General features: G+C 40.8%; 1 protein-coding gene across 1 annotated transcript; it reads right to left on the bottom strand.

Moving 5' to 3' along the window:
- Positions 1-4,602: 4,602 nt before the first annotated feature.
- Positions 4,603-24,774, bottom strand: LOC109485807 (AMMECR1-like protein). The gene is made up of 6 exons (XM_019789486.1): positions 24,392-24,774; positions 23,907-24,278; positions 9,927-10,037; positions 6,531-6,645; positions 5,928-6,018; positions 4,603-5,734 (listed from the first exon to the last, which is right to left on the bottom strand). Exons 1-6 carry the CDS (start codon positions 24,454-24,456, stop codon positions 5,526-5,528), a joined length of 963 nt encoding a protein of 320 aa, XP_019645045.1. The 5' UTR covers positions 24,457-24,774; the 3' UTR covers positions 4,603-5,525.
- Positions 24,775-24,933: the final 159 nt, after the last annotated feature.

Raw genomic sequence — 24,933 nt, 5'->3', positions numbered from 1 at the left:
AAGCTCTTCGTATATACTGCCAAAATCTTTACCAAGTCTCACAAAAATGAACAAATCTACAGTAGTTTGGTACTTTGGAATCTCGGTGATCTCTCGCCTTCATCAACCATTAAAACATCAAGCAGCAAATTCTCTCTTTTGTACACAACTCATCACGTGTCACAGCCATGGTACAGTTAGCTAGCTTACAGCGTCAGCACCCTTCTACATGCAATACTTCCTAGTATAGTTTTACACCACATCCAAAGTCCTTTATTACTCAATTATAGTCTCCACACCAAGAACAAATCGTCAAGAACGATGGACCTCTCCACAGACACTGTGACAACAGTTGTACCTCTTTTCTGAGTAGATAACCGAAGATTGTGAATCCAACCGTTAAACAGTACGGGTTTCGCTCTTGCAAATATGTAATAGTACATGGCATAATACCAAACATAAGTCAAGCAACTGGATCTCTGAAAAGTCAGATGGCATCCACCATATTTCAGTTACTCACTGTGAGTACTAGTGCACCAAATTTTCGGCTGCACAACAACTGCCTTTTTTTTTTATCATGGTGATAGTTAGCCTGGTGTACGTAGGCAAACCTATTATACTAGTAGCTACCAGTCTCTTTCGTCCTTTCCTATTTGTAGAGAGGACGAAAGAGACTCTGCAGCTATAATAGATTTGGATACCAGGCTAAATGACATGGCCAAGTAAATGAACAATCGAGTTAAAAATCTTACGGACACGTGATGCCAGAAATTTGTTAGAAGTGCCAGTGAGGGAGTTCATTCAACCCACTCTCTGTAAATGACCTCTTCCTCTGCAGCCAATGTCCCTGGCACACTTAATCAAAGACCATGTTATTTCCTTGCAAAGCTTTGTGGACTTCTGGTGGCATTACATGTGAAGCCTGATGGATTTGGTTTCTTCCTGGTCTCAAAACCTGACTTCTTTTCAAGTCAGGCAACTGAATAGGCATGATAATGGCCCATTCAACATGTTATATATTGAAAAGGTATATGACGCAAATGCATGAGTTTCCCTCCAAAGTTACCAGCTACATTTTGAGTTGGCAAGAGATAGGGTTTTTGGAGCCCTGCTTAGTAGTATATGTTTCCCACAGGGTAAAATGAGTATGAAGGAAGTCTTCAATCTGTTTGACAAATCTGTTTGCTACTCTCATTGTAACATTGTGAGTAGCAATGTTACTGTATGTCACAGTGTCTGTAGAGAGTCCATCTATGCTGATATCAACAACTGTTCAGCACTTTTTATGTATTAGTCTATACTGCATGTACACATCACTACTTCCTATGGTAAATACATTGCTTATAAGCAGATACAGAATGATTAGAGAAATAAGTCTAAAATGAACGAAGAAATTCTCGTTAAAAATCAGCCAAAACTGGAGGCAAAATATATGGTCCCATAGTTGGAATTAATGAGGAAAACTTCACCGCGTCATGTTTCCACCCCGTTTTCTTGAGTTGGTTTGATCCTACCAATAGGTTGGGCCAAACCATTCACAGAAAATAGGGGTGGCAGCCTGAGCCTGAAGGTCAAGCTATGAGGCCATTCCATTTCAAGATGGCTATCTCTGCAATGCATTCTGGGTGATGATTTATCCTGCAATGCATGATGGATCCTTTGAGAAGTGCCACAGCTTCGAAATCCCTGATTGGTCAGGATCTAGCCAATCAAAGAGCTTCCATCATTTTGACAAACTGGCAGGTTACATGACAACAACTGATTGTACAGTTACATAATAGCTGACCATACATGTTGTGTTTTCTTGTCTGTATTCTTCTTTTTTTGATGTTTTTTTTTTTGTAATTTGCGACTGAATCAGATGAAAATGATGTAGTTTACCATCATACTGACCCTGATCTTGCAACGGTCACATTTTTTTACTCAAGTATGTGGCACTTAGTTATTCAGTTCTTCTCAATACACCAAATCCATGCTCTTGCTCTTATAAACATGCATGAATAAAGTACAAACTTTTGCTGCAAGTTTCTTTTTATAAATGCAAAGCTCTCCTTGCTTTGGTGAAGCCTCCTCGAGACTAAAAACAACCCCAGTATAAGAGTTACAATCTGCAGAAGACCTAACGTTCATTGCACATTTTGCTCAATGCACAAGTGACTACCGTACCACCAATCATACACCCTACAGGTTTACCTAAAAAAATGTCTAAAAATCTTAAAACATAACGTAACGTAATAGACTACATACCATACCTATAGTGCCATAAACAAAGTACTGTCTCCTAGGATAAAACATTAGCAATAGAACAATTGCTGTTGACGTTATCTGCAAGCATTTGCTGCAATCTGAACCCCACGTTGGAAAACGAAGGGGAGTTAGCCTGTGGTATAGAAAGGCTTTCGCACTGAGGTGTTTCCCTCAATGCATTCTTGAAAGAGATTGTCAACAGTTTTATCTGACATTATCATGGTGACCCCGTGTCCACTAGTATTTAGATGTTGATGTTGTTATTTTTTTGTCACGCGCGCATTGCGTTGCGCACACATGTACACGCACGTGCGCGCGTCTCATTTTCTCGTGATAGAAAAGTGGAAAATGGACTGGGTAAAATAGAGGCGCCCAACTTGCTGGACAATATAAATATTCCATCGGATACAAAACCAGTACCACGGGCTTCGGGTTAGGAATTCTCTCACAGGATTTCTTATGATGGTGTTTCTTTATTCACCCTCAGACTTTGTTGAGAAGGGCTGTCAGTTTACTGAAGGTGTTTTACAATTTCAGTGATGCTTGGAGAAGGATGGTATTCATTTAGCAATTTCTAATTAATGTACAGTATTAGGGACATTCTGTTGATCTTAGTTTAAGCATAACAGGAGGAAAGATGTTTTCTTTATATTGCATTTCTTGTGTATTTGGGTTATCATTTTTGTATTTAAACTTTTGCAAACATTTTGTTTTGAAAGTGGTTTTGAGGTTTTTCAAGTTTTTTTAACACAGACGCATTGTTCTCAAACAGTGGTCAGCAAGTGTGTCTGTCATGTTTTGATTGAGAAAATCAGACGTCCAAAATCTTAAGATTATCATATCATTTCATCAGTAGATCACACTCAGGTCCAAGACCTGATTTTTTTTGTGTGTGTTCATGGAAAGAGTGGACGTTGTTGCATTCCTGTGAGTGAACCCTCCGCCCAAGGCCCCTGACACAAGAGAAACTATGCGCCCCCCTACACAGGAGGGACAGTCACATAGAGCGGATTCGGGCAATGAAATTTTTTCTCAGCACCATCTTAAGTTAAAAACTTCTCTCCCAGAGCGGCACACACAACAGAAGAGATGCCTGCTGTAGTCAAAAGTAAAACTTATCATGAAAGTTCATCTGTGTTGCTAGTTACATGTTTAAAGTTAAAACTTTTGGTCCAACACAAAAATTCTCTCACCTAGAGCTTTCGACCAGTCAATCTGGTCTTCGTCGGTAGACTGACCGTTACTGACATTGTCCACCAGATACCTTTGACCCAGTGTTGACGTCACACTTCAAGGAAGCCATGTGTCAAGCCTCACTGGGTCAGTCTACTGAGGAAGACCAGAGTGACTGGTCAAAAGCTCTAGGTGAGAGACTTTTTGTGTTGGACCAAAAGTTTTAACTTTAAAAAAGGAAAAACTTGCGTACACAGAAAGCCTTTTTTCCTTCCTCCTCTCATTCTTGTATTTGTCTGCAAGGCGGATTTTGCGTTACGGTTACTCAGTCAGATTTAGAAAAGAGAAAGACGGAATGCTGCAGCCTGGGTGCCATCCTCCTTAGTTACCACTGGCTTTATCTTTTTTTTCAACTACAGAGGATGGTACCCAGACTAAGCATACTGGCCATACTTCGTTTTAGTAGATATGGTCGGTCATTCCCATCACATATATCTGGATTCTTTTGAAATCAATCGAAAAAAAAGGTCATCGTACATTTTCAAGTTTCTCAATCCATTTTTCAGAGTCACCACTGTGTATACTATGCGGCCATATAAAACTCGTTCCTTTGAATGACCAGCCAGGCTACAATTTCTTCAGTTCAGTATAAATGTACTGCATAAGGTGTGAGGAAAGAAAAAGGCATTATAATGTTGTCGTTTCAGGAAACAGAATCATCTGCAGGTAGTCGTAACAATTAAAATGAAGGGTGAGAGCAACATAATATGCCACTTTCTACAGGACGACTGGCTTTTTTGTTGTTTTCTATAGCAGTTTTATCTGTAATTCTTTTTTGGAAAATATGCCATTTTTTGGTCACTCTAAATGTCTTGGTTTTGACACTTTGCCTTTCAAAAGATCGTGAGAAAAAAGGTCTGACCTTGACAATATAGGTGAAGGTCAAAGTATCAATATATCAAGACTATGCTATGGCATAGCAATGCTTCTTTTATGGAAAAGCCTTCTTTTCTTGGGCTTTTTTAAAAATTTCTGCTAGGGCAAAACTTTTCGGCATTTCGTTTTCACTTTTAGCTGATTTGATCTTAATCAGCAAAATGTAATTATAGCATACATTTTTTAGAGGACACTTGATGTAACTGTCCAACTTCAATATGGACTGTTACATTGTTAGTTTTAAGTTCATTATTACAAGCATTTTTGGGGGACATGTCCTGGTTGTAACAGGACTGTTTCTTCCCACAAATTTGCACATGCATATTGGGACGACGCATGCAACTTTTAGCTCTTTCAATTTGTCATCCACTTTGTACAGTATGGAGGTCACCTTTGAACTGTGCTCTTTGACCTCGTGGTGACTTGATGATCCACATAGTGTACAAAGTTGGTCAGATGACAGGTTTGATGCCTGGCTGTGGTGTAGCTGGTAAGGTAACTACTTACAACCAGTGCATCGAAATCGATTTTAGGGCAAACTTTATAGCAAACCTGTCACAAACAATTTGCACAATGGACTCTATGGATCTTTTCCCCCAAAACATAAGCCTTTTCACCAAAGTGAAGAGCGTAGGTTTTGAAGGAAAAAAAAGAGAGTACAAAGCAAAGTCATGACTGTGGTTTGCCTTGGGTCTTTTTTTTTTAGAGAAAACAGGGCAATTTAGATGCACATGCACCAAGCGAAATTCAAACCTACTGTCTTTATTGGGTATCTTCAATTAGACAAGGATATCTAACGAAACGTTAACATAAAATAAAGTCAAACAGAATGCTTCACTAGCTGTATGCTATCGTGAAAGCCAAAACAGAGGCATAATAAACAGATGTTTACAAAAGCCAGTCTACAATTTCATGGAAATACTGCGAAGGTGCAAGCAAGCTGAATACAGAAATGGAAAAACAAGCGTTATGAGCTGTGTGAAACTCTAAAGTGAGCAGGCATCAGTACCTGGTAGTTAATTCTTCCAGTCAACTTTCGTATCCTTTCTGGGAGAACTCTCTCTCGTTAAAAACTCAACAACTGTATATAACAACAATAAAAAAAAAAGAAAGGGTTTTTTCCATTCATTTTATAAAACAAAAAAAGGTTATGATTTCACTGCCCCTCTCTATGTGACTGCTTGCCTTTATCATAAAACTTTGGAGGTGCACCCGTTTGCTAAGTGTTTGTACTGGTAGTTGTTGTTGTTTCGGTGAGCGATGTACTCTGCATAGCCAACGGTCATCTTCTCCGAGCGGTAGCGCGTCAGTCGTATACTGCGCCGCACGTCGTTCGTGATGAGGCCCTTGTACCCACCCTTGCGCAGGAGGGAGTCTATGGTCTGTATTCGATCCCAGCCTAGTGGAAAATGAAATCAGTGTTTGAAAATTGAATGTACAAAGCAGGGCAAAATACACTTTTTTCGTCAACGTCTTTGACTGCAAGAACCTTAGACAATCCGGACACAGTCACCCCTAAAAGAGTCATGAGAGCTCTAGATCTACTTCTAAGGACTGGCTAATGGATAGTGACTGAAGATCACCAAACTCACCTTGTTCCCTGGCCACTTCAGGTAGGTAAGTTGCTGTGCGCTTGGACCCCTTCTCATTCACAAACTCTATCCTAATCCCGTGGATGCCAATCTGAAAAAGTGTAAAAATACAATACAGTAACTGCAAAGTACAGTGTCAAGCAAACTGCTACTCAAACATTTGAACATGAAACTGGATAGATTTCAAAATTTGTCCAGTTGCTTGAGAAACAGTTTTCTAGTGTATCTCATTACCTAGATGCCTAACCTTCATAGGCGTAACAAGAAAATACATACTGGATTACTAGAGAAAGGAAGCTATACATTGTAGTATGAGGTCTATACTTCTAGAGCGGTGTAGCTAAACATACGTTCAGATCGTATGCCAGCCCATGAGGTAACAAACCATCTGAATGTTCTCTTTTGCTAGCATGTCGGCCCAATCTACTGCACCTGTGTGAAACCCTGATTTTTGTTTGGTTAAACTTAAGTCGCATCAAAATTTTGCCTGTTGCAGACAATATCTTTTCCGACACATTTGGAAACTACAGTCGGGATGTTAACCTAACACTAGTTATACACAAGACGTTCTGCCGAAGTGCTACTCGTGTGATTTTCACCCACCTCCCAGTCGAGGTAATCTTTTGCATCTTCGAAGTTGGTGAGGAGAGACACGGAGCAGTGCAGGCGCGGCATCTCATCCCGGCTGATCGGGGCAAAGCGACTGTCCTTCAAAGCACTGAGACAAAACATGGAGGAATAATTATAATTATAGTACAGTTTTCATGTGAAACAAACATGTACATGTAGGGAAGTTGGTGAGGAGAGACACAGAGCAGTGCAGGCGTGGCATCTCGTCCCGGCTGATCGGGGCAAAGCGACTGTCCTTCAAAGCACTGCAACAAAACATGGAGGAATAATAATAATTATAGTACAGTTTCCATGTGAAACAAACATGTACATGTAGGGAAGTTGGTGAGGAGAGACACACAGCAGTGCAGGCGTGGCATCTCGTCCCGGCTGATCGGGGCAAAGCGACTGTCCTTCAAAGCACTGAGACAAAACATGGAGGAATAATTATAGTACAGTTTTCATGTCAAACAAACATGACTGTACATGTACATGTAGGGACAGCGACTGTCCTTTAAAGTACTGAAACAAACATGGGGAATACAGTTCTCTTGTTGGACAAAAATATTACAGCTATACTGTCATGCCTTCAAGTACCAAAGTTATCATTTTTCCCCCAGAATATCATAGAGTGGAACTCTCCCTAGAGAGTAGGGTAAACTGATAGTTCCCAAGGGGAATACAGTTCTCTTGTCGGACGAAAAACAAAAAGATTTTGCTCATGCCTTCAGCTTTGTGTACCAGAGTTATCAACCAAGGACTGAGGTGTTAAAAAAAAAAACAAACTATGACGTAGAGTAGAATTTAAAGTTAAGACAAACACAGTACTGTATACAGTGGCATTTCGGTCCTGAATAACAAGGATTGAAACCTTGATCTCTCAATCTCTGCTAACCCTTCTACTTTGGTGGACATTCTTTGTATTGACCTTGTAGTGTCCTTAAACTAGTTGCTATACAAGGACAGCACTTAACACCTCATATTTCATACAGAAACAGATGACATTGTAAAAAATGCCAGCAGGACATTTTGGTACAAGGGCGACCTCAATATGTGTCCATCTGGCTCCTGTGACCGATCAAACATGTAACCGCCCTGGACTGGAAAATGAAATTGTGTGCACAAATATTGAACACTGGTCACTCTGAAACTGAAATGTCAGATTTCAAGGACACTATGTTTTATTAATTTTTCATTTATGATTATGAGTTTTCAGGGTACTCCCTTCAGTTATATTACCTGGAAGCCCCCAACTGCAAATTTCTGCTGTTTACTAAAAGTGCTTTAAAATGTGAAGTCTCACTTCCTATTCTCTTCCCATTCACTTGGGTGATAAGACTTTAGAAAACTTCAATTTCGTTTTGCTAGACAGTCAAAATATTAAGAGAAATTAGCATGCATACATAAATTTGAGAGAACAGAAAAAAAATAATTTAGGGCTGAAGCTGTTTCTGGCATGCATAGATACTAGTACAATTGTTACACAGCATTAAACAGACAACCACAACATAATAAAGGATCAAAATTATACCCAATAACCGGAAGAATCTATCACCCATGTTATGTAAGAAGATGCAAGCCTTCTCCGTGTTAAATGTACCGTACTTAATCCTACAGTGACGCACTTCTAATTACGAAAACCTGACATTTGATAAACCATCTCTTGTTTCTTATTATCGATCCTGCAAACTTTTGTAATTGTGCGCAGCTTTTTTAATTTCAGATTCCAGCAGGGAGCATTTTGATTACAATAACTGAGAAATGATCAAAATTCTGGTAACTGTAGATGCGCTGCTATTGGTGTTAACATATCGAACATTTTTTTATACAACCAAATTTTTCATTGCTTGTGTCTGGAGTGCGTTTTGGCCAGCGTACACAACTTTTCTTATCCGATATCACATTTTTGATGGACAGGAATTAGTATTCATTATGCTTAGGTTAAAATCTGGTTAAACCTTGAGACATTACAAACGAACAGGAACAAAAATTCTGATATATGTATCAATTTACTTTGACTTACAAATACTAGTACATGATTGTATTTCAAAATGACGGCAAACTAATTACAATGAATACAATGGGGAACAATCGGCAATGATCAATAAACTCCTAACACAGTGCTAAAGCCCTGAAGCACCAGACACATTCATACAGAGAAACTATTGGAAACACCTCATCAGAAATACAATACTGTGACTATCATACCACCGGTATCTCTCCTGAGAGCATATGTGCCTGTTAGGCATATCAGGTCCCAATGCTATGAGATGAATGACTGTATTACAGTTATCATGTACTGGGAATTCTGCATGGCTCGATATGCTTTTTTGCTGCATTCCTGCACTGGCGCAGGTTACACTGAAAATTACCTACACCAGACAAATTTTACCTGCATCGGTCAGAATTTAGGAAGTATGGATCATACTAAAACTGTTCAGAAACCATTGTCATTATTTCTTTAAACTTTCAATACTTAATAGGTAAGGAGAGTCAATGCATGAAATAAAAATACACATACATGTACACCTATAATAAAATCGTTAGGAATATACTCTGAAAAGAAGGCGGTCGAAAAAAGTCAAAAGTGGACCAGTGCAGGTTAGGCACGGGTAGACATCAGAAATACCTGCACAGCTCCAATTTCAACTAACCTGTATTATTAGTATTTCTAGGTGGTATTTCAAGCCCTGAATGTAGGGAATTCTGCCAAACAAGTATCTACCTAGTCAGGATTTGACATCCTGGTACTTAATTCTCAACTGACATGTCTTAGATTGTCTTTATAAGGTGATCGATCAAAGGAAAATTCCTGAGGATTGATGGCAATAAATCTAAATCTGGAAGGTTTGCACAACGAGGGAAGATTTAATCCCTCCGTGCAATTTGGTACTGCTGCAGAGCTGGTGGGAGACATCATGTTGTCAATATCGTTTATGTTTTCACTTGTAGAGTTTTGCAGATGGACTAATTGTGCACCAGCTTTGTCTTGCTCTCTCATTTATTTTTTTAGCTAAGGCCACCTTACCTAGTGAGAGTGTCTAACCTAACTAGTAAGTGAGTGCCTTGCCTTATTTTTACTTACCTCAGTGAAAGTGTCTTATCTCAGTGAAAGTACCCTACATTTGTAAGTGAAAGTGCCTTACATGTACCTAGTGAAAGTGCTTTACCTCAGTGAAAGTGTCTTACCTAGTGAGAGTGTATTCCCTGAGTCCACCATGGAGGTTCATAGCTGTGAAAGTGCCTTATCTCGGTAAAACTGAAAGTGCCTTACTTCAGTGAAAGTGTCTTACCTAGTGAAAGTGTCTTACCTAGTGAAAGTGCCTTACCTGGTGAAAGTGCCTTACCCAGTGAAAGTGCCTTACCTAGTACCAAGTGAAAGTGTCTTACCTAGTGAGAGTGTATTCCCTGAGTCCACCATGGAGGTTCATAGCTGTGAAGGTGCCCATACAGCCCCGCAGGCGACGTGTGCGCCCGGTCTTCCAGGTCACAAACAGCGGACTGGAGAAGGGACAAAAGAAAACCGACATGTAAGGATGTGCATCTTAATGTTCTGTATCTGTATCTGTATAGCCGGTATAACTGTCCTTCGGCGTAACACACCAGCTTCTGTATCTGTATAGCTGGTATAATCGCCCTTCGGCGTAACACACCAGCTTCTGTATCTGTATAGCCGGTATAACTGTCCTTCGGCGTAACACACCAGCTTCTTTATCTGTTTAGCCGGTATAACCGCCCTTCGGCGTAACACACCAGCTTCTGTATCTGTATAGCAGGTATAACCGCCCTTCGGCGTAACACACCAGCTTCTGTATCTGTTTAGCCAGTATAACTGCTCTTACACGTAACACACCAACAAAACACATCGGGTACACTTTGCCTAGACCTGCACCTGAACAAAAAAGTCTATTTGTCACAGAAAAACTGACATGTCAGATCTTAGATTGATGAGCCATTAGTGAGACCTTAAAATACTTCCCTGGAATCCTGCAATCCAACTAATGAGCTAACTTCTAAGGTAAGGAAACTCACTGAAAAAAAGTAAGTTGGCAAAACAGGGATTTTAACTTTTCACAGGGTCTTTAGAACTTAACCTTTAGCACACTAGGGTTGTAATTTGGCTAACCAATTCTCTATTGGTTATGGGGTTGGGCAGAAGGGAGAAGGTTAAAGTAGTCTCTGTGGTGCTGAAATGCCATCAGCTAAAATGTAATATGGGTTCCAGTCCAAGCCCTCAATTATGTGGGCTTTTCTACCTTAAGTACAAATATCAAATACAGGCTTCAATAACCGTCATTTGGAGCTGGCTAAATGTCATCTCTGTAGCAATGTAAAGTTTAAGGTAAATCTCTAATATTATGTAAGAAGAAGAAGGTATTTCAAGCGCTGAATAAGGTATAATTCTTCTGAATGCCATGGTACTTTAGACAGACCTGAGTATGTAATTATGCCTGGCCATGGCCAGTGGGTAACACATATGTTCCAAGCACATCATCAGAATGTACTGTGACTGTGTGAAACCCATAATGTAAGTGCATGTGCATAGCACTTTGCATGTACAAGTCTCATTTAGGGTCATATTTGCGTCTTAAACTGACATTTTAAGGATAACATCCCATCTCAAGTCAAGTGTTATGTCAGAAAAGATGTTGTCTGTTGACCATAGAGGGGTGACGCGGGTCGAAGGGCATGCGCACAAGTTGCTGGGTGAGAGACCCCAAAATTAAAATGAGCTAAAGAGCTTTAAAACCCTTTCTTGGGTGGGATTTTTGTTGAATTCTTGGCATTTTTGTGGTGGATTGTACTGTGTAGGGTTGTGAGTGAATGTTTTTGCAAAAAAAAATGAAGTTTTTTCATGAAATTGCCTTGTTATGGGCTTGTTTGTTGCCATACACCCCTCCTGCATCCTGCCTTGGTATCGACCTAGAATATGGGGTCAAAGTGCACGGATTCTTATAAACAAGGCTGTACCTCGAGACTAGCCGTCCACTTTTTTCCGAAACTTGTTGTAGGTACATATTATTAAATTGGCTAACACGTGAAGGTGAGTTTGTGTGACAGAAACTTCGTAAACTAGAGATATGATGCCCATTTTCATGTCTGATTTAGCATATGTTTCAATGGAGAACCCTTTCAATGGTGTCACCCCTATAATCTACATACCAGTAGCATCTATTGTTTTGCGACCATCAAGATTTAGAAATTAGAGCAATAGTAGTGAAATCCTAATAAAATTGACTGAGAAAGGCAAACGGTCAAAATTCTGAAGTAAGGCTGACCAAACATCCAGAGAAAGCCATGAAAAATCTGGGCTTCCCACAAGCACAATATTCATGCTGATGTCCTTTGAAAACTGCCTTAACATTACGTAACAGTGACCCTATGTTTATCTGGACAGTCCAGACATAAAATTCACCCCTACAGAGACAGTCTGGTGCCACCCTCCTGCCTCCCTAGTGTTTCACTGTGGCAGCAACATTCGTCCAGCTGAAATTAAAGTTAAACATCACGCAAAGATTCATGGTGTCATTTCACGGGATAATAAATATTATACTGAAGTAGACGGAAACTAGCAAGTCAGCAGAACGTACTGCACCTGCACGAAATCACCATTTCTGTTAGACGTTAATAATATTACACCGAATAACTTGTTACACTGAATCTTTCCGCATTTAATTGCAGGAGTTGTTTAAAGCTTTTTAGTGATAATGCCCCAACTGTGCTTGGTGGCAATGAGTTCCACTCTAGGAACTTCCACTCTTGGGAAGTATGAGTTTTTGAGCACCTCGATGATAACTCTGGTATTTGAAGGCATGATAGTTTCTTGGTCTTTTCTGGGCAGCGGTATCAGATACTTAGTGGTTGGTACGTCCTAGCCTGGGTGCCATCCGATTTTCGGGGTTGCCGTTACAAATCGGATGGCACCCAGGCTAGGTGCGTCCACCAGCTTATTAGTCATTTTGTACATTGAGTCTGACTTTCGCCCCCCAGTTTTATTATTTTGTAACTGAGTAAGAAGTCATCCTCCCACGTAAGGTTCAAACTAAAAGTAAAAGCTGCCTGTATCTAAGTAGACAGACATGTCGGGGGCAGCAGAGGTCACCACGCTAGCTGCTTCAGGAGTCAAGAGGCCACCACCCCTGCTTTCTTAACTCTAAAAGGTTTTCAAGACGTGACCTTTCCTCTCCTTCCCGCATTTCTCACCACTTAAGTTGACACTCAGGCCTGGGATGAGCCGGAGGTGTATCAAAGACTGTCCATTTTGATAAGTGTGAAAGATCATTATATTGCGGTGTGTTGACTTCAATCTCGTTGTATAACAGTTTATTAACACTACCTGGGCACGAAATTCATTTTTGGGAATACGTAGCTGCACTGGTGCACCCAACCTAAAAAGTTAGGTGCACAAAAACTTGTTTTGGTGCACCGTATAAAACAAGACCTAATTACAGATCTTACTGCTCCTCTTCTGAGCTTGAACCTGAAATGGGAGCAAAATCTTACACAAGTACTACAAGTTCTACAACAAAGATTCTATTATTTTTCTGACCCTTAGATGCCAGGAACATTCTGTATACTATTATACTTTTAGTATGTACAAAAATACCTACTGGTACAAAAATATTGGGTACAGAAAAAAATTGGGTGCACTAAGGTGTTTCGAGCCCTGTATTGTGAGGGGTTAGGTTCAATCTTGTTGCATAACACTGTAGTGTAGAGGCCGGATATGATAACCCGTCAATGATATGCAGGGCTCCAAGTACACATGTACATGGAGGCATGTTCACTTTAGTGAGCTGTGCACCCAATTTTTTTCTGCACACCAAATATTTTCGCAGGTTTAGGTGTGTAAAGATATGGTTAGTAACTTGTAAAATGTATTCTGAACATTTAAGTGTCGGAAAAAATAATAAAATCATTGCTATAGTTTTTTTCTTTAAAAATGAAACATAATTAGATTTTATTGACATTCTACTTATCTTATATGGTGCACCTAAAATATTTTTTTGGTTGGGTGCACCAGTGCGCCTATTCCCAAAAATGAATTTCGAGCCCTGGGCCATTATATTGAGGGGCTGAGTTCAATCCCGTTGCATAATAGTTAATACTGCATAGGCCAGATATAATAACCCGCCGATGATACCGGTAGTAAGGATCATATCAAATCCCACACTGAGCTTTCAACTTCAAGCCTTACATAAGAAAGGTCGTTATATAAGAGGTCAAAACCCAAAATGTCTTCTGTAATCCTACATCTATCTGAGGACTGAGAAAAAATCGATAAGTTTCAAAACACAAAGCTAATGAAAACAATAAAATCTGTCGAAGTATTAAGAATACTGTGAACTCTACATGTGTGTACAATATGAAAGGACATCTCAAATCTATCTGTATCTGCATACCGGTATTATGTACTGCCCTTCAGCACAACACAGGAGCTTCAGTTTGGACCTTATTCATACTTCTAAAGTCATTCTTTTCTGAACATTGTAAAAACTCAACACAGCCCTTCCAGTAAAATATACCCTTGAAACATGGAAATGACTTTCACAGAATTTACAGTGGCCAGTTTTATAACGTTTTACAAGCTACGTGAACAGAATACCATCTTCTTAAGTCAGTTTTATTAGGATTTCACTGCTTTTGACACTACGTGTATATGAATCATAACAATTGTTCTACATGTAAATCTTAATACTAGTCGCAAAACATTAGATACTACCTACAATCTTTGATTGATTGCTATTAGCAATTTGTACAATTTGTCTTCTGAATCTGAATTCTGATGCTTATTTTTATTCAATATGCACACCATATGAACCAAAGTTGCATATTGCATTGCTTCGTGTTCACGACCCCCTAGCTACGTACATGCACTTTCCTGAACATTCACCATTTGCACTCGATCATCTGGGCCTTTTCCAAAGACACATAAGGGTCAATATACCATAACACTTTGCCAGCTGGTCTTCCTTTTTGACCAATCAGGACAAAGCACTTCATACTTAAGTATAGGACAGAGTAGTATTTAGTTGTAGATTTACAGAACCCCTGTATAATGTTTGCCATTCCTTTTGTATACTAGTACGATGTAACTTAAGTTCGATTCATATACAGCATGAATGTAATACTCTTTTACGCATTAGTTTAGATTTTAGATTTGTACTTAGTACCGCTAATTGCCATACGATGTATCCGTACATTAGTTGTGCAATAAACTTTGACTTGACTTGACTTCAACAATGGACTGTACCACAGTTAAGCAAAATAGGGGGCAACCAAAACAAACAATTTTTCTGCATTGATGAAGGTTACACATTCAAGTAAAACAATATTCAAAGACAAATCAAGCTCTACTACCGGATAAACAACTCAAAACGTCCGATGTTATTTCCATAATTTAACCAGTAGTAGACCTTGATTTGTCTTTGACTAACAATTTTTCTATTTTTTCAAGAAGATTTCCACTTATTGTACGTTACATGTTTCACGTAAACTTATGCTAAAACTATATATGTTTGCATGAAAGATAAGTTCTGCATTTGTCATCAGTCCAGAGCAAGGAGTCAAGACACAATATTCCGAGAATGCTTTGGTGTCGATAACAGCAAAAACAGGCTGCCGACCGTGCAAAGTGCAACTGGACACACACTGTACATGTAAATACTTGGGTCTGACCAATGGCTCTTATCACGCAAACCTGGGGTCTCCCAATAAATTCTGAGGCAGGGTTTTTTCTAAACAGGGGAATAAGGGAGCTGCTCCCTCATGTAACCAGCCAGCTCCCTCATACCAATTTTCAAATTGAACTCTTATTAAATACCAATTTTCAAATTGAACCCAAGTGAGTGTTACTCTTATTTAAAAAATCCCCCCCCCCTGGTCACTTCGTTCCTTGCCATGCTTGCGATCTGCTCCCTCATGCTAAATTTTTCTAGAAAAACCCCTGTGAGGGGAGAGGTGCTCCCTAATTGGTTGATGAAAAATCAGCAAATTTTCATATAAATACTGAGAGAAAACCCTAAATTTGAACATTTTGGGAGGGGTTCTAGCTATAGGATTTTGGGGAGAGGGGGAACACCCTTGCTCCATTGCTTGGGGAGAGCCCTGCAAACCAAATCTAAAAAGCTAATAGTAATACTGTTTCTCATGCTTTTCAAGATTTATAGTTTCGGCATGCAAAGTTGCAAGCATGGATCTAGAATAGGTCAATACTATTTTTGTATCTAACATGTTATGTAACAGTATCACTGCCATACACATGTGGCATTCCCCTGGCATAGCTATTATCAACAAACATAAATCAAATCTGGAAGATACCGGTAATGTACTGCCAAACTGTCATGCTTTTGAAGACATATAGTTAATGTAAGTATGGATCTGCAATAGCTCAATATAGTTTTGGATCTGGCATGTTATTTAAATTTATGTAACACTTTGTAGTTGTAGCCTACATACATGTAGGATAGCATTCTCCTATGACATTTCTTATCAACTAAGAATACTGTAAACATGATGATGTATTACGTAAACCAAATCAGAAAGATAATATTCTGACAAATTCTGTTATGCTTTTGAAGACATACAGTTATGGCTTGCAAGTATATGACATCCACACTTGGTCAACATTGTCTCTGGTATGTTATGAAACAGTATTCCCCTAGGACACCCTTATCAACTAAGATACCGTAAACCATGTAAACCAAGATAATATTCTGACAAATTCTGTCATGCTTTTGAAGACATATGGTTTATGGCTTGCAAGCAGGGATCAGCTGTAGGTCAATATTGTTTTTGGGTAGATGGACCATTAAATGTTATGTAATGGTATTACACAGCAGGCTGGCATTCCCCTAGCAACAACACATTATCCCTGCCAAAAATAGCAGGCCGTAGGATGGGCGTTCTGTATGGGGATATGGAATGGGAGTCTGGTGTTACAGGACTTCCATTGCAGTGCGGAATTCCCTAGTCTTCAAGCAGAGGTCGAATTTCTGGCTCGATTCTATTTGTCTTCTTCAGTTCTTGCATGTTCTTGTCAGTCTGATTTGTTTTACATTGTACTTTCTACCGGTCACCTTGTAGAAGAAATGTTTACAGTAACTCTAAGTTGTATGAAACATGCAAAAAAAAACACAAAACAACCTGGGTACCATCATCTGCAGTTGCATGGAAAATACAGCTGGTTCTTCCCTTGTTTTACTTACTGAAAAGGCATATTGCTAATCTCCAAGTAGATCCTAGGACGACAAAGTCTACAGTATCAAATTGGCCAGGCATTACTCAAGGTGGTGTATAGACCCTCTCTGGCTAATGGATACTGCCTGGCCGGTACTGTCTTTTGCCACCCTAGGATCTGCTTGGAGATTAGGATATTGCTGTAACTATATGGAAGATGGCCCTACATCCAAGGTTGAAAAGACACACAAAATGAGCCAAAAGCCAAGATTGGAATTTTTGCCATCCAGGCCGCTGGGGGTAACTAGGCAGTCTGGATTTTCCTCTGCTGACATTAAACATTAGTACTGATGATCTGGTGGGTGTAACGCTAGTAACAATGTCCTACATGGAAATGTCAGGGACGTTTAGGATCATCTCGGCTCAACTGCACAGGAAATTTCTTTAAACTTTTATGGGCCCACGCACTGCTCGTAATTCTAGAGTTATAACTTATACATGTACATGTATGTATAACCCTACATATATGTGCAAGACCATAAAAAAATTGCAGTTTCTAATAAAATTGACTTCATTTTGGTCATTCTAATTCTTCTAGTACATGTAATTTCTCTAGATATTTCTAGAATAAGAATACCAAAAATGAAAGTCAACCAACGTTGCTGTGTGGAATGTCATAAGCCTAAAATATTAACATCACGTCGTAAACATATTTTATACCAATTTCATGAGCACATTCTGCCTAATGGTAATAACACATTAGTATCTCAAACGCTGCTGATTAAAAATATCCTGGATTTGAATTACAGACTCCGTAATAAGGCGAGGAGAACGCTTGTGCCTGGTAGGGGGAACCATCGGGCTATTATTCAAGCCACAGGACAGATTTATATGCTGACTATTTATGTGCATAACGCAGCTAAACAGTCATAAGGAAATGATATGGGCTAAGCAGTATAAATGCATGTACAGCAGTGGATATTTCATGGTATTATTACGTACATCGTGCAGTACTTTTTCTTGTCATCACATTTTATCAAATATGTGGTGCCCGTATATTTCCAACTCAAGCAATCATTCGAAAAAGGGAAGTAAAAAAAGTAAAATGAAGAAAATTACATAGGAAAAACATAGTATTACATATTTCATGTACATGTAGCTCCTGAAAAAGTTGTGCACAAATATTAGCATGCTCAGGGTTCTTCATAACTCAAACATACTCAGCAAACACACAATGTTATGTAAGCTGGCCAAAAAAACGTCTGCAAAAATGTCAAAGATTCAAATATATCAAAGTTACAACAGATTTCCAATCAATAATCCTTCCCCGCCATTATTATATAACAGCTGTTGATTGATCCAGTGATGTTTTCAGTACAGTAAATACCAGTAGATAAACCACTCTGATCACCGGTCCATCCATCCACTAGTCAATATTATTAGATTTCATCTTACCAAACGAAGCAACAAAGATACAGAAATGGCCAGCTTAGTAGTAAATCAGATCAGGACCATGAATCAAGGAGTTTGCTGTTGAGGAAGGCGATATTTTATTCACAGCCTAGGCCACCTGCAAGGCGTCTTTCCATTATAGATACCACAGGCCCATTTCAAATTGTGCACGTAATGTTTTATGTCTTGAATGTGGATGGATTTTTGTTGCGTCAGAAATGGAGCAATCTTGATTTAAACCACCAGACAGCTCTCAAGAAGTACTGAGTGATATCAAGCTTGAACAGTCTCTATGTCCAAGATTGGTTTTGGAAATGAAGTATTCCACATCTGTGAAAAGAAATTACATGTGGCAACTGACTTGTACTTGTACTACTACTAGTTCCAAAAAAAAATGCCATAAACTTAAATCCCAGATTCGAAAGATTCCCAGAGCAATGCTAACATTCAGGCATTTTTACACCACAAAACACTGTATTTTGTTTGATACAGGCCTGCATTTGTTAGCAACCTAAAATAAAAATATCCTTGTCTACCTGCATCTTCAGTGGTATCTCCCATACCTGTCCTTGGAGTGTTGTGTCAACAAACCATATCTCACCTGTGGTAACCTCCCACCAATGGTGGTACATAAAATCTGTTGTGTGTGCCATAAAACAATAATTGTACAAGTGCAAATCAAGAAGTTATTGGTCTCACGCTGAAACAAAAGGGGCTATAAATTAAATTTTCGGTTTAGGACATGACTGTTGCACAGAAAAAATTGTGCCCATCTGAACACAAGTGAGATAGACTCACTTCTGTATCTGTATAGCCGGTATAACCGCCCTTCGGCGTAACACACCAGCTTCTGTATCTGTATAGCCGGTATAACCACCCTTCGGCGTAACACACCAGTTTCTGTATCTGTATAGCCGGTATAACCGCCCTTCGGCGTAACACACCAGCTTCTGTATCTGTATAGCCGGTATAACCGCCCTTCGGCGTAACACACCAGCTTCTGTATCTGTATAGCCGGTATAACCGCCCTTCGGCGTGACACACCAGTTTCTGTATCTGTATAGCCGGTATAACCGCCCTTCGGCGTAACACACCAGACTCTGTATCTGTATAGCCGGTATAACTGCCCTTCGGCGTAACACACCAGCTTCTCAATCTGTATCTGTATAGCAGGTATAACTGCGCCCTTCGGCGTAACACACCAGCCACTCAGTCACTAATATGTGCAAAACCCTGGCAAAAACACTGCCCTGGATGTCAGTCTGTTTCCAGGGCCTACACAGGCCAGCTCACTTGCTCTTGAGTCTTAGTGTAACATGCCCCCAAGGAAATTTTACCCACCACCGGCTTTACCTTTATATTTCATCTGAGATGGCCTCCCTAACCAAAGCTAAGTGCCCATTTTCACCTGTGTCGCTTGAGGACATCTATAGGTATAAAGTGGCTTTTCCACTTTACACCTATTTTACGATATTGGGGCACGCTTGGGTTTCGAACCCAGATCCTAGGCCTAGAGACCTAACCACAAGAAGACCTTGTATCACCGCAAACCACAAAATTCAAACACTTACATAAATTACAATCCTACAGTGGAGTCCCTAAGTTAGAAATGATATAATATAGAAAATGGGTATTTTTCTGTATGTCCTCGGAGTACTTTTCCATCATCTGGTGTCACAGGAAGATTCTCAAGAATTTCAGGAGCGAAAAGTTTTCTGACAGTCTTATGCAGAATTTCACACCAACACTGGCTTTCTCTCATGGAAGTTATTAGTGAGAAATAGGTTTGGGAAAGGTACTGTGATATTGTGGTATGTCAGAAGTGACCGCACCAACATATTAAATTGTAAAAGCTCCTCTTTTCCAGAAAAGATAAGGCGAAAGTGCTGGGTTGTTTTCGTTACACCATCAACCAACCAAAAATATCTGAGAGGTCCTTGTCACAGGCTATTATTGTTGGAGCCTTGCCGAAAATAGTAACCAACGAACACCCTACAACCTCTGTGTCTGGCCTATGTTATAAACCATGGGCAGGGCAACTCACAGGGAAAACAGGGAACACTGTCAGTCAGGGATCTCCCCAGAAATTTAGGACAGAATGGAGGAGGGTGCGAAATATCGGTAAATTTCACCAAAGAACCCTGGAAAAGGGTGTAAAAACACTAGTTTTGAAAATTAACAGGGTGGAGCTGAGATAAGGACTGGGTGGAGGAGCTCCACTGCTCCATTGTTTAGGGAGGTCCCTGTCAGTGTCTGTCAGGGAAAGAATAGGATTTGTGTGAATGTTACACTAGCACTAGTAGTAGCAGGAAGGAAGCTAACAGATAAAAACATTCGTAACTGACTCTAGTCGTGATACAAGAACTGCATCAACATTGTTACCACATATTGGTGGTTGGTATTCCTTTAAACATTCTGGCATACTAATTTTCACCTGAGCGAAGTGAGGAAAGTCGTGTAAAGTGCCCCTCCCAAGGGCACAAGGTTGGTAACTTGGCAGGATTCGAACCCGGAATCTCTTGGTTCTGAGCCGAATGCTCTGCCGTTACGCCACAAAACCCCACAATGTTCTCTCCTCAGTTTAAGTTACCTGATCCCTAACGTGTACCTTGTTTAGACTGGACAGGTAAACCTGTTAGGTCCAGCCATCCAGGTGTTGGTTAGCCTGACTACATCACATATCTTTCAGGTCATTGAGTCTTCCATTGATGAGGCCCCCCTGGTGCATAAAAACTCCTGAGTTCCTGTTAGCAGTTCTGGGAATGGTTCTCTCGAGTTAGAGCTGTACTCGAGTCTAACCACAAGCTCTCAGGGAGGCAGCCCAATCAGCCTGGCAGCAAGAGTGATTGTGTAGCACAGGCTAAGGGGTCGGTGAACCAGTTTTGGGGCCACCAAATTAATGGAGCTTGGCTGGAGACAAAGGTCCTGCACTGTCAGCAAAAAATCACCACAACAGAACTAATCTAATGTTATCAAATAGCACCAATAATTTATATCAAATGTTACATTCAGAACTTTTCTGAAAGAAATATCAGACTGAGGACATGTGAGTTATAGAAATCAGAAACATTTATCTAATCAAAACAGTCAACACTAATACAGGATGTGCCAGTTTTTAGACCTTGAGTATCATACGATACTGGCATACAGACAGAGTTTGTATACATCTGCTAATCACAGGTCCTGCCTATTTTGCCTGGGGGGAGGAAGCAATTGGGATGTTGTATTTTGGTAGGAATGTTTTCGTAAACATCGCATCATTCATTCATTTAGAACACTAGCTCTAGCAAGTACCCAAAGTTAGACACAATCATTTTACCTCTTTTTTTTAAATTTCTTTGTTTCCCATACCTTACCATCATAGTATGAGTCATACCAACCTGGCGAAGACTCAGAAAACGTGAGTAAAGCAGGACACAGGCCAGCTCCTCTGCTCCAGGGCCCACACAAGCCAGCTCCTTGGCTCCAGGGCCAACATATCTACTCTCCAAGCTGAGGTCTGGGTTTCGGCTTATTTTGGGCATGATTTTAGGCTTTTTTTAACAGGCTTTCTTTTTGTACTGGTACATATTTTTATGTCAAAAAAAAAAAGATACCAATGCAAAAAAGGAAGCCTAAAAACACGCCAAAAATAAACTAAAAAACCCAAACCTATGCTTGGAGGGTTAAACACACCCCCAATGACATTTTACCACACAGTCTCCTGCTGAGTTAGACCTTGAGGTTTCTCTGGCTACCTAAAACCTGTGGCGTATCCTTGCCCTTCTCCCCGCATGTCTAACCTAGTCATTACAACTGATTCGATTTTGGCTGCCAAAAGGGTCTAATTTGCCAGCAGCTGTTGGGGCAGAAAGGTTGTTATGTCTTTCTGAGTCTCAAACTAGTTACTCTGAGATGACCAAGGACAACCTTTGCAAGTATACGGTCAATATACATTAGCTTGAGTTGAGTTATACAACTGTTGCATGGCTACTAGACAAGATATTGGTAATATCAGACAGACAAAACATGTTCTGGTTTTTGTGGCATGTTTGTAGAACATGTTATTGACATTTGAGTAAAAAGTATGAGCTACAATTTAGTACAAATCTGTTACAAGGAATGGGCGTATTTCTTAGCATGTTACACAACTGTAACTACTCAGTCAGTGAGGACAAGTCAATGAACACTGCCTGATCAAAATGGTTTGTATTCTAGATTGCCAAGTGCATTTTACTCTCTGAGCCAGACGTTTTGGTCTGAGTTTATTTTGTTGCTTATTTGCGGCAGTCTTGATCTTAATTTTGACAGAGTTATGTGGATTTTTTCCCTGTCAGGCGGGCAAAATGGTTTTAAAAAATTAATGTTTTGAGCAGCAAAATTCTGTCCAATGACAGAAGGATGGGTGCCATGGTGGAAACAGTCCTGTTTAAAATCCTGGCGATTTTTTCCACACAAATTCTGCTGTTTTAAGCAGCAACCCGGTGACCAGACCAGAGTCAGTCTTCCATATAAACATTGTTACCATTATTGAATTATTCCCCTTATATTGATCCGTGGCCAAACCCAGGGCAGTTAGCTGTATAATTCCTCCGTGATAAACTGTAGAGAAGTAATCATGACTAGCAGGCTTTTAGCTAGGGGGTGTCCAGGGTGTCTTTTGGACGCCCTGTACTGAAAATAATAAGAAATTGGACGCACTACTTTTTTGTAGGACACCCTAAAGACGCCCTATTTTTTCCACTCCCAACCCCTGCCATGCACACATGCCTCCCTTCAGCCTTACTATAAATACAAAAATGATGGTTTACTGAAGGAAAAAACTCAAATTTACACCTGAAAATGCAGAAAGTAGTGTTTGAGAGCATTATGAATTTCAAAAAAGCCCCCCTAAAATCTTGCACTCAGCATGTCTTCACTGTGCATAGCATACAATAAAAAAAATGGACGCCCACCAAAAAAATCCTAGCTAAAAGCCTGATGACTAGTAGTGTAACACAAAAGTCTCTGTACAGTATTTTCTTTTCTTAATATTTTTTTTTCAGACTCTTTCTCAGTATTTTCTTTCTTTTTTAATTACAGTGTATTTTCCTGTTTTCTTTCTGTATTTGCTACTGTTCATTTTTAACAACAGCAAACTGGGGACGTGGTTAGGGCTTGATCAGCAACAAAATGACACCTGGCCCTACAGGTTATACAGCAGGGCTTCTGTATATTTTTGTTTACCTAGCCAAGCCTCCCAGGGGGATTTTTAAACGGGTGGGATTTAAAACGGGCTTCGAAAAAGGATCTCCCAAAACGAAAACACCGGGTTTTCGTTTCCCATTTCCTCATCAAAAAAAAAAAACAAAAATAATCAAGTCATTTAAGACACAGCATTCAAATAGAAGATATTAAGGTGTTGGTATGTATAATTTCCATGGGGAAAATGTCCAGTTGTTTTGGGACCCAGCCCTTCTGAGCGGCCTCTAGGGCGGATGGAATCAGCTGTTGCTTTGTTCTGCATAATTAATGCTGACCTAGGCGCAGTGGGGAGCCCAAACAAAGACCACAACACAACAAAGGACACCACCAGCCTGGCACCACACATTCCACTCCAAAATCTAGGGGTTATATGGGTTACCGTAAAGAAATACAATCGTCCGGTCTGTCTCCAAGTAGCCGCCTAACAAGGAGACCAACACAAACAAAGAACAGGCCTGTCAAAACGGCTAGGGTTCCTAACGGTTCAATGAAAGAAGCCGGAAAGCAGTGACTCACTATGGGTCGTTGGTGAACCTCGGCACTTTGGGCTGCTCGAAGCTGTGCAAATGGCAGTACAGCACGTCGAAACAGAAGCAGCACATCTCGGTGCTAACCACCAGCCTCCTCTCCACCCCATTGATGGGGTATAGACTCAGCCGATAGCCGTTGTTGTGGTGCGAATCCTGAGAGACCTTCTGCTTCTTCACACCACAACAGCCGGCCGCCATTTCGGAAGCCTCCTCCCTGCTGGGGGTCCACTCAGTGCGCACGCGCCGCCGCTTCAGTCTCGGCTCTTCTCGCGAGGGTTCATCTTCTCTCGCGGGATTCGGGTTCAAGTCTCGCGAGATCTTCCCGGGCACTCCTCCACCGCAGGGGATGTCGGTATAGCTATGGCGGAAAAATAAAACAAGACAGGAATCGATGAGCAGGGTAAATTTTGAAGGGAGGTGCAGCACAATTTGGCAACGGTATCGGAATGTTAAACAGGCGGAAGGACTCACGTTCTTTTCGGGACCACCCTGATCGGCGCGGCGGGGTCGGGTTCAGGGTAGTTTCCCTCCTGCATGTCCTCGGGCGAGAACTCCCGCGGCGGCCGCAGGCTGAAGAGTTTCGCCACCAGCAGACAGAGATGGGCGACCTCGAACGGCGGCGGCGGCACAACCTCCACGTTCTCCTGCCCGGCAATCTTGACGCCGTAGCAGAGCACGGAATCCTCACGAGCAAACCCACCCAGGCGCGCGGCTGATAGACAGTGTAGGAATAACGTTGCAGCAACAACAGACAGACACCGCCCTGAATTTCCGGGCACGGTATATATAACACACACTAACAGGACGGGCGTCGCGGCTTCGTTTCTCCTTGCTGCAACTCGGCTCGGTCGTCTGTCCGATACTGCGTCTGACGAAACCGGCTTGTGGCTGGCTGCCGGCCAAGGTGCTGCGTTTCAGCGTGTATGGACGGTTCAGGTCAGGACCTGCAGAATGAGCGAAGAGGTGCGGAGGGTCAGTACGTACCCACCAGTGGCGGGGCCGGGGAGAGAAAA

The sequence above is a fragment of the Branchiostoma belcheri genome, unplaced genomic scaffold (assembly GCF_001625305.1).
Source record: "Branchiostoma belcheri isolate BF01 breed outbred unplaced genomic scaffold, Haploidv18h27 scaffold78, whole genome shotgun sequence".
In the NCBI taxonomy this organism is placed as follows: Eukaryota; Metazoa; Chordata; class Leptocardii; order Amphioxiformes; family Branchiostomatidae; genus Branchiostoma; species Branchiostoma belcheri.
The sequence above is the reverse complement of the archived record's forward strand: the minus strand, read 5'-3'. Positions and strand labels throughout refer to the sequence as shown.